The sequence below is a fragment of the Lactuca virosa genome, chromosome 4 (assembly GCF_052849685.1).
Source record: "Lactuca virosa cultivar CGN04683 chromosome 4, Lactuca_virosa_CGN04683_v6, whole genome shotgun sequence".
NCBI lineage: Eukaryota > Viridiplantae > Streptophyta > Magnoliopsida > Asterales > Asteraceae > Lactuca > Lactuca virosa.
Genome location: NC_136429.1, coordinates 2,981,869 through 2,992,875, shown reverse-complemented (window position 1 = coordinate 2,992,875; position 11,007 = coordinate 2,981,869). Strand labels below are relative to the sequence as shown.

The 11,007-nt window shown below is 38.0% G+C and overlaps 1 protein-coding gene, 1 long non-coding RNA gene and 1 other non-coding gene across 3 annotated transcripts; 2 read left to right on the top strand and 1 right to left on the bottom strand.

Moving 5' to 3' along the window:
* The first annotated feature begins 355 nt into the window (after positions 1–355).
* On the top strand, positions 356–462 carry LOC145110186 (small nucleolar RNA R71). Its single transcript, XR_013709566.1, has one exon. It is a non-coding gene; the product is annotated as a small nucleolar RNA R71 (small nucleolar RNA).
* A 3,893-nt stretch (positions 463–4,355) lies between these two features.
* LOC145168609 (uncharacterized) lies at positions 4,356–5,318 on the bottom strand. Its single transcript, XM_079087384.1, has one exon. The coding sequence runs from the start codon at positions 5,316–5,318 to the stop codon at positions 4,356–4,358; it is 963 nt and encodes a 320-aa protein (XP_078943510.1).
* Positions 5,319–7,303: 1,985 nt separating this feature from the next.
* Positions 7,304–8,300, top strand: LOC145169149 (uncharacterized). The gene is made up of 2 exons (XR_013742331.1): positions 7,304–7,813; positions 7,931–8,300. It is a non-coding gene; the product is annotated as an uncharacterized LOC145169149 (long non-coding RNA).
* The last annotated feature ends 2,707 nt before the right edge of the window (positions 8,301–11,007 follow it).

Sequence of the window (11,007 nt, the reverse complement as noted above, 5' to 3'; positions counted from 1 at the left end):
CCAATTTCCTTTATCGTCGAGGTCACAATCCTTGGTTAAATGTGTTACACCATAATTATCACATCCAACTTGAATTGCATGGATGGATTGATCCATTTTGGTCATCCTTCGGTCCATTGATTCTAACTTTTACATAACCGCAACCAAATCTTCCGAAGCTCCATTTCCATCATTGTATCCGCTAGTATTATCTTCTCGAGGATTGTGATACTCCCTTGAGTGTTTGGAAAATTCCTCAATTAGCTGTTTAATCGTTGTCGAATCCTTATTCGTTAGCAGTCCTTGAGAGTCAAGGAGCTGTCTAGTGGCCACGTTCACCCCGTCATAAAAGATTGATACTTTGTGTTTTACATTGAGGTCGTGTTGTGGGCAATTTTGAAGTAACCCCTTATATCTTTCCCATGCTTCATATAAAAACTCTCCACCTTTTTGTTTGAAGTTGGCTATATTCTTATTCAATTTCGCAACCTTGGATGGTAGACTAAATTGTTGGATGAACTCTTCACGAAGTTGAGCCCATGTGGTGATGGCTCCGGATGGAAGTGCTTTAAGCCCCTTTGTCGCTCCCTTAAAAGTCACTGGAAGCATACATAACAACACTGTTTCACTAGGAACATTGGGAACATTAAAGTAGTTTGTGATGTTGTTCAATTCGTCAATATGCTTGTAAGCATCTTCATGATCTTTCCTGTAGAATGGGATATCCTTAAGCATAGCCAAATATGCTCATTGAGTTCAAAATTGCCGGTGTTTGGAATTTCTGGTTGCACAAGACCCGAATTGTTATCACGCATCCGCTTCTTGTACTCTTCCATTGTCAGATCTGCTATGTCCGTTATCTCTTCTACTTCACTCTGGATGTCGTCCTCTGCATCGTCTTCGGTTTCTGGCTAGTATCCGGTTCCTTTCTTTCTTGGAGTCTTCTCAAAGTGTTCGAATTTGTCAAATTCAAAGGTGCTACTCAACTCACGAACCTTCTTGTTTTTCATCTTGTAGAAATCCAATTTAGAATCTTCAAGTGGTGGAACTATTGGAGTTTTGGATCCTCGGGTCATATATCACTGAATTTGAAACAAAATAAAAACAAAACGCGTAAAACATATAAAAATAAAACTGAATGTTTAGTGACCACAACGTGGCTACTGGACTAACAAAAAAATTTAAATAATGCAGAAAAATAACTTTTTGCGGTTTTTATCCCACAAAAGGATCGAATAACTAAAGTAATTAAACTAAAAATCAAATAAGCTGTCCCCGACAATGGCGCCAAAAACTTGATGTGTGCAAAAATACCTTATAAACCTAACTACTTAACTAATTTATGCACCTATTGACAGTGTACATAGTTGGATTATATAATAGCTTAGGTAAGTCGGATGTCGAACACAGGGAACACAATTTAATTAATAGAATAATTACTAAAAGCTAAACTGAAAAACAAACTTAAAATGTGGGTTTTATTGATTTTGCAAGGTCAGAAGAACTTAAATCAAACAACTAAATTAAGCAAATTCAATATTAAAAAAATACTTTCATTAGATCCAAATCCCCTCTTTTTCCTATGGTTGATTTCTTATTAAATTACTATTATTGGTTACCAAATTATTATGAAACTAGTTATTATGATCAAATACCTAGTTATTACCAATTTATGACTACTATGTTATGATTAAACATAAGTAAACACGAAATCGATATTAAGATGAATTTGGCTATGTACGATAAATCTAATAGTTACTTTCTTATGATCAAGTCAAGCAACCAAACACAAATTATGGATCAATTATGCTCTCTAACACAGTTAAATTTACTACCTTTAATTACCTAATCTAAGATTTGTTCAACCCTAGCTCTAACAATTTAATGATCATAAACCACTAGGAAATCAAGTTCATGCAAATAGAATGATCATCTACTACACTAAACTTATATCAAGGCAATCAAAGACTAGAACTAAAACATGTAAGGTTTCGATTTATCAACACTAGAAAAACCAATAATAATTAATCATAAACGACATCAACACATTGTTCAAAGAGTTCCTCTTCACCAACGAAAGTAAAAGGTTTTTAGCCTCTCATCATAATAGAAAAACACACTAAATCAATGTAAATACGACTAGACATGATTAAAGCTAGCAAAACGAATAGATCAATGTTGTTTTCTTCTCGATCTCTTCAACTATTAAGCTACAATCGTTTTCAGAACTTCAATACACTTTCCAGAGGGTTTTTGTCGCAATCATTCTCCATAAAATCGGTTAAAAGTCTCTGTTTTCGACCTAAAACCAAATATTTATACTTTCCTTAAATCTGACTCCCACGCCATGGCAGAAGGGCTTCATGGCGTGGCGATCTTTTTCCACGCGTATCTCCAAGTCATCATCGTTGGTCGCGAATCTTCTAATCACCACGGCGTGGAAGGAAATCCCTATGCCGTGGGCTTCAGAAATCTTGACTCTTTCGCCTTCAATTGTCTCCGCCGACTCTTTCCTGCTTTCAGCTCCTCATTTGCTTCCTTTTCATCCGAGCAGGTCTTTGCTACTACAAAACAAATTTCAAGCATAATAAGTACCATTTGTCCTAAAATAAGCACAATTATAGCTAAAAATATTAGGAATATGCACAAAATACATGATTGAATATCCACATATCAGTGTCCTAAAAAATATTGTTTCCTTCGATAACTACTGTTTCACTTTGAACTTTTAATTATTTTTTTGATCAAACTAAGAAATCAATCCAAAAAACTTACCTTTACATACAACTATATCACTATACAAGTTTGAAACAAATAAAAAAAAACATAGAAAACGGAAACCGTAGGTGTGGTATGCCACCTACGGTGTACAACCTGATAATACACAATTTGTGCATTAACAACTTGTACACCGTAGGTGGCATACCATACCTACGGTTTCCGTAACTTTTTTTTTTTCTTTTTTTGCAAAAAAAAATGTATCAAATGCTAGTAGATTTTATAAAAAACTGTAAGCATTAAAAAATAATAATAATAAAGAAAAACCCGAAAGAATACGAGAAATACCAGATTGTTGTTTGGAACCGCCATTAAGAGTGTTTCTATAGATTCAAATAATGAAAAATAACCTAAATGGAAATTTTCAACTTTACATATTCTTTATTAATAGACCATCAAAGAGTAAACATGCTCCAAAACTATAGCTGAATGCCGTATTGATAGACCATCAAAGAGTAAACATGCTCCAAAACTATAGTTGAATGCCCTCAAACCGTAGTTCATTTAAACACCAAACGGTAGGTTTCTTCATAGAACTATATTTGTCCATAATTATCCTGATTGGTTGTCTATTTTAGCTACTAATTTTTGACTATTTAGTAGAAAATAATTAGTAAAAAATAACTAAAGTTGTAATTTTCTCATATTTAGATGGGTTAGGTTGGCAAGCAAGCGGTTTAACCCGATTGATGAACATCCAACCTTCGGGTTCCGGGTTCTCATGTGTTTTCCTCTAAGACTAATCGGAGTGGATTCGCTATGGGTATTCGTTACGCTTGCTATGGGCTCTGGAACACCGCCCCTAGCGCTCGCTAGGGGGGTCGTTAAATGCTTCTCGTTGCAATCTTGGCGAGATGAAAGAGAAAGAGAAAGAAGAAAGAAAGGGCTGTGATTGGCTTGGCTGGCTTCACTTTTCATTTTTTTCTTTAATAAAAATAACACAAGCTTCGACGGTGTGAAAGTAAACCTCCATTTTTGTAGATTTGCTGCGTTGCTTTGGTTGTTCTTTTTAACCAGACAAACGGGGAAGAAGACATAGAAATCACAATTTGGCAGTTTTGGTCCTTCGATTTTAGCCTTATGACAGATTAGACCCCAACCTACAATTTCTTTACAATATAAATTTCTAAAATTAACACAAAACCCCCCTGAAAAACCTTATTGTAACTTTTTTTTTTAATTAAATATGAAATGTTCACGTTTTAAAAAATATAATTTATTTGATATTAATTGTTTGTGGTTTAAAAAATAAAATTATTTAATATTAATCGTTTTTGTTTTGAAAAATCTATATAATTTAATAAATTTTGAAAAAGAAAAAAAAAGTACTAGGATTGTTACCATTCCTTATCAAATGCTAAGATTTAGATGCTAAAACAAAAAAATGACATAACAGGTAAAAAAAAATGACGTGGTGGTTAGAAGTGTTACCACTCCCTCTAGCCTTAGCCTAAATGAAATGATTCTTAACATAACATACATCAACCAAATTGACGTGTACTGTCAAACTGAAATAAAAACTTTATTTGAAGACCAAAAACTTGTAAAAATGATATTACAAATCAGACAAATTCTTCATAAACATTAACATGTCCAACTCAAATGGAGAAATTATCTTTATCCAGCCTCCTTAAAGCAGCACGTGTTTTCTTCTTCTTCCTCTTCAGCTTGTCAGTCCTAAATGCCTCCTCCAACTGCTCCACCCTTCGACTTAACGAGTTGATCATCCGTGTCTGCATTTCGTTCCTCTCGGAAATCTGTATCATGAGTTTCATCATCTTCTCATTATCAGCCATCAACTTCTCCATGACTTCCCTCTTCCCCTTATCACCATTTCCTCCGTCGCCTTCCTTATGGACTTTCTCTACTTCCATTGAACCTGCAATGGATGTATGATCCTCTTCCTCAATTTCCCTCAAATCTGCTGCAATTTCCACAGGATTGTAATTCTCAACCATCTCCTTTACGACATCATCCTCTACGGATTGCGAATTGCCAGTGTCACCGGAGGTTTCTGTGATCTGTTCGGAGGTACTTCTACAGACGTTGTTAATGTCAATTTCGCCAGAGTAGTTAAGTGAATCTAGGCTTTGTTGATCAGCCTGCGCAATCGAGTCCACCTTCTCCTGCAGCGCGATTGCCTTACTGGTAACCGCTTTCCTCAAAAGCCTAACGCCACAATCAACACCACGAATCGAATCCAATTTGAAAAGCAAAGACATTAGGGTTTCGTTCACCCTCAACCGCTCCTTTGCATCTCTACGAATCAAATCAATAACTTCGATATCGTTAATCCTCCGTTCGATTTCACTAACCTCGTTTCTAATTGACGCGACATTCTTCACGCTCTTTCTCACAATATACCCTCTGACCACTTTTTGGATCTTAAGCGCCGCCGAATCCTTTAACATCGATAATGTAGTTCGTGGTTGCTCAGATGAAATGAAGTGAACTGGCACAGAAACCACCTTCGGCGATGATCTGTGTTGTGTTTGCTGGACTGGCACAGATCGTGATGGTTTTTGAATGGAGTAGTTTCTGAAAAACGGACCGCCGTTCATCGTCGATTACCGCTAGTCGCAATGAAAATGATGAAATCTGTAAGTATTTTACTGAATTTGATGCGTACAATTCTGATGTCGTGAACATATTTGGTACAGATCGATGTTTATTTATACCACAAGTTTATAATCTAATGGAAGGAGAATTGCGTTCTAGAGCGTTCTAGATCTGGCTGATATTTGTCATCGGGGTCGGGTGTTATATTCTAGACGACTGTAGAATGTTGTGTGCTCACCGTATCACGCGCGTCACTTGTAAGATTTTTAACTCTTTTCCTAAATCTTTTTTATAATTATAGATATCGACACAAAAACATTTGAGTTTGTCAAAAACAGGTGGTGTTATTATTTATTTATTTTTTTTTCGTAGATGTCTAAACTTTGCGAGGGTATTTTTTCATTTATCTCATTTTGAATGTCTCTCAAGTCACCTATGTTTGTGTGGTGCTGATTGAAATTTTTTCGTGACCATGTTAAACCCTCCGGTATACCGAGCACGAGAAGCTTTGTGGTTAACGTGGCAACGAGAGTGGTTCGTGCACACCACACTTATACACCGTTATCCTTCGTCTTTGTTGTCGGTTGTGGTGGGTAGGACGAATGAGAACGCCCAATCATTCTCTTCTCCTCTCTCAGACTTTTTCTTCCCTGACTCTTCTTTCTTTCTCTTCATGGTCGTGGAGAGTACCCCGGTTGTTTGTGTGGTTCATGATTGCTGATTTGGAAGTTCTCCATGACCTTTGCTCGTGGAGAGCATTACGCATGGCCTTAGTGTGTTGGTGGGTTACTAGGTGTATGTCTTGTGCTTTTATTTGTGTCGCGTGTTATACCATATTTTTGCACTGCTATGTTATCACTATTTTATTTTTCATTTATCTCACAAAACTGTTGGATGTCATATCATATATTACCACATTTTTATTTAATTTTAAATATATATATAAACAATATATCAATATTATACTCTATTTATAGGGAATTAAAAACCATGATTTTTTTTATAAATTATATATATATATATATATATATATATATATATATATATATATATATGATTTAATAATAATTAAAAAAGAAAGAAAAAAAGAGAAGGTGCGATGCAATCATAATGTGCGGCAAACTTACCTTAATAACACTAGTAAAATAAAAGTGTATATAATAAACGTGTATATTATCACATTTGATAAAGTCTTAGTCAATAGCATTAGCATCGGAATAGGAGAGAATATCTCATATCCAATTCTATTCCTCTTGTATTTAAACTCTGTATACATGTACATCAAGATACGGTTCAATTCACTTTACTATATGGTATCATAGCACTAGCTCATTCGATCCATCAATTTTCTCTCTTCTCGTCTCTTCACTTAGCTGAAATGGTGAATTCGTCTTCAACGCTACTCACCTTGGCAACCACCACCAACGCCTCCACCCTAAACTTTCAAATACCGACGATCACCATCAAACTTGACCGTACAAATTACTCTCTCTGGTGCACTACAATTGTTTCAACACTAGAGACCTTCGATTTGGAGGCATATGTCTTAAACCCTAACCCTCCATCTCAAATCATTGAGATTCCTGCTGTTGCAGCGGCCCCAACCACCGACACCTTTCCCGTTGTTGTCGCCGTTGTTGCCACCACAACACCAAATCCAGAGTATGTTGTCTGGAAGAAACGTGACCGTTTTGTGTTACTATGGCTCAAATCCACGATGACTGATAATGCTTCAGCTCTTGTGGCCCGCTCCAAATCCTCACAGGAAGCATGACAAACCATCAAAAAGCTATTTCAAGCCCAAACTAGGGTAACTCGGATGCAATTAAAAGTCCAATGGCATACTCTAGCTAAGGGGTCTATAACCATGCTTGAGTACATCGAAAAGAAACGATCAATTTCTGATTCACTAGCTGAGAATCTTCATCCAGTTCATGATGAGGATTTAATTGCATATATCCTAAATGGACTAGATTCATCATATGGAGCTTTCATAACATCCTTCATGATGAAATCAGAGGCTCTAACTGTTGATGATCTTGTAGGTCTTTTATTGCAGGAAGAAGCCAGAATTTAACAAGAGCACCTTCGCCTTGCTTCAGTGACCCAAACCAATGCCACTGCTACTGCTCTCACAGTAAACCGCTCCAACCCTCGACATCAACACGGTTCTACTGGCAATACCTCCAATTCATCTTCTTCTCCTCGCAACTTAGATCCACATAAACGGCGACTTGTTTGTCAACTATATAGCAAAATATGCCATGAGGCAATCACTGCTGGAAAAGAGGCAATCAAACTGATTTCCCATCAAGGAAATCTAATCCATGCAACAATCCATGCCAAGCTCACTCAGCCCAACAGCACAGTCCATCAACTGTTGTTGATCCATCCTGGTACTTCGACACTGGAGCAACGGATCATGTATCTCCTGGCCTAAACAAACTCAATATTACAGATCCTTACACAGGAGATGACAAGCTTCAAGTGGGCAATGGTAACCATTTGTCTATTTCTCATGTTGGTTCATTTTCTTTGTCTAATCTCAAATTGCCTAATGTGCTTATTTTCCTTGTACTTACTAAAAACTTGCTTAGTGTTTCAAAATTAACAGATGCCAACAATGTTTACATGGAATTTTGGTCTACATCTTGTTCTGTTAAGACGTTTCAGGGACAAACTCTACTCCAAGGGGATAAACATGAAGTATTATACCGACTCCCACATCCAAGTCTTCATTTATCACCAAAAGCTTTCCATACCAGTCGTATTTCCTTGCATGGATGGCATAAGAGACTTGCTCATCCACATGAGCCCATTCTTCGTCGTTTGGTTTCAACATTTAATCTTCCAGTTTCATCAAATAAGTTTCCTAATGTTTGTAATTCTTGTCAGTTAGGAAAGAGTCATAAGTTGCATCTTACAACCTCTCATGTTATTTTTTTCAAAACCATTTAAATTAATTTATTCTGATGTTTGGGGCACGTCACCGGTTTTTTCATTGAATGACAATCGATATTTTGTGTTATTTATGGATGATTATTCTAAGTTTGTGTGGGTGTATTTTTTCCAAAAAATCTCAAGCCTACTTAACGTTTCTTGAGTTTAGAAAAATGGTCAAAACTCAATTCTCTTGTGATATAAAAAGCATCCAAACTGACTGGGGAGGGGAATACCAGAATATATCCAAGTTATTAAATGATCATGGTATCCTTCATCGAGTGTCATGTCCTCACATTCAAGAACAAAATGGCGCATTGAAAGGATAAATAGAATTATTGTAGAAAAAGGCCTAACATTACTAGCTCAATCTTCCTTATCTAAACCTTTGTGGGAACATGCGTTCAAAACCGCAACTTATCTAAATAATAGAACGATTACTCCCATCCTATCTTATGGGTCTCCCTATCAGCGTCTATATCACATAATTCCAGATTATGCATTCTTAAAAACCTTTGGTTGTTTATGCTACCCATACTTGAGACCTTACAACTCACACAAAATTGATTTTCGGTCAAAACCATGCATCTTTCTTGGCTATAGTGCATCTCACAAAGGGTACATTTGTTATCATGAACCCACGTCAAAAATATATATTTCCAGACATGTCATTTTTTTATGAAGACACATTTCCTTTTATACTTCCAGCTCATATCGACACTCAGCCTAGTCCACCAAATTCAGAAAATTCTCCTACCATTATCACAAATACAAATGAGCCCGAAATTCAATCTTCCGTTAGCCCAACACCAGTTTCTCCGTCTCCATCTCCTATTACTCAGTCAAGCCCACCAAAGGACCTCAATAGCCCAATCATTAATTGTAACACTCTGTTTATTTATTAGATAAATAAATTAATTAATGAACAAATCGTAGCCCTAAAATTTATAATTGTATAGCAAGGTGTTGGTTTTGGGAAGCCAAATGTCATAAGTTGGATTACTCGGGGGGGGGGGGCTAAAGAGTTAATTATGGACCTCATTTGAAAATAATTGTAGAGGAGGGGCTGCATGGTAATTATGAGGACTTAAGTTGAAGGGTTTTTGGTTGGTCAGGGTTAAAAAGGTAAAATTCGGACTTCAATTGTAAAGGATTCAGGAAGCAGGGGTCAAATGGTAAATTTTGGATCATAGCTGAAAAGAATTTTATAGAGGGGGACTGTTTTTGCCATTATGGCAATAAGACTATATGGTAGTGGGTATATAAGTTAAACACTACCGGTTACCTAAACCCTAACCCTAACTCTCCTAGCAGCCGCCACCCTTATACCCCCTTTCCACCTCCGGCGCCGCCAGTTATCGAACCACCACCACCGGACATCGTGAACAGCTGAAAGAGTACCACCGAACTTGGAGCCTTGGACGCGGATGCAGGGGTGAGGAACGTCGGGAGCCGGTGATTCGTTCCTTATCGTGCGCCATCACTGCCATTCTTCTCCTACTCTTTCTCCGACCACCGAAGCCTCACCACGACGCTGTTCCACTTTCTGACGTCGCGCCGCTGCCGTTCTCGTTGAATACCATCTCGTCACCGGGCGTTATTTTGTTGTGGCTGGTGCTCCTTCTCTACTACCTTGCGCCACCACGAGAAGTGGCTGAGATCGGAGTGCGTTACCAGGTCGAGCTTGCGACGACTTGGTGATTTGTGGACGTAAGTTGTTGGGCAGGGAATCAAGGAGACTCGCCACCACCGTGAGGTGGTGGCTGTTATTGCAATATGCTTCCTACCACCGTCGTTGTCACGCCATTGCTGCCGCTAGGGTGCTGCTGCCGTCGCCACCCACCACAGGTGGGTGTTGGGTTCGCTTTGCAAGCAAGTTCGTGTGAGTGTGTGTGTTCCGGTTGTAGTGTGTGACTTTATTTGGCCGGAAATTATGAAAAGGCCACCACCACCACCGTGAGGTGGTGACTGCCACCATGTGCCACCTTGGGTGTGTGTGTATGTTAGTTAGTGTGTGTTTATTTTTGGGTTAAGACATTGTAAGGTGTAATTAGAAAAACATATAATGAAAAGAAATTGAAAACCAGCACCTTAGGGTGGTGGCTGCCGCCACCGGCCGCCGTGTCGGGTGGCGGTGTGCTTACCTCGTTGAGTTTGATTCGTTTGGGGTGCTTGAAACCCTAATGGGCCTTGTAAGCTCTAATGGACCCTAATTGACCCAAATAAAAGCCTAATGGACTTAATGATATTCTAGTGGGTCTAATAGGCCCAATAAAGCCCTAATTGACCTAAAAGCCCCACAAATTGATAAATGGGCTAGTATTTGGGTTGGAAATTAGGGTTTGGAAAACCCTAATGCCAATAAAACCCTAATTTTGAGAATTAATCGGGACACACACACGGGAATTATTTAATAGCTTGAAATATTAAATAATAATCATTGGCAAAGATTAATCTAGCAATATTGGACTTAATGGATTAAGTCCTTAGTGGATTAAGTCCTTAATGGGTTAAGTAGGAAACTTAACCCTAATCATCACTTTATGTGAAACCCTAATTTCACTTGGGCCTTAAGTTGGGCCTTTCTATTGGGCCTTGATGATTGGGTTACTAATGGGCCATCCAAAGTCAAGCAATTGGACTAGAATAATTTAATGGGCCTAGGGTAAGGCCCATGTAAGGGGTTTGGGCCCAATTTGGAAAATTGGGCCATAGATGGGCCATAGTTTGGGCCTTAATGATTATATGATG

Coding starts and splice junctions, on each gene's coding strand:
- LOC145168609 (XM_079087384.1), bottom strand. CDS start 5,318: ATGAACGGCGGTCCGTTTTTCAGAAACTACTCCATTCAAAAACCATCA.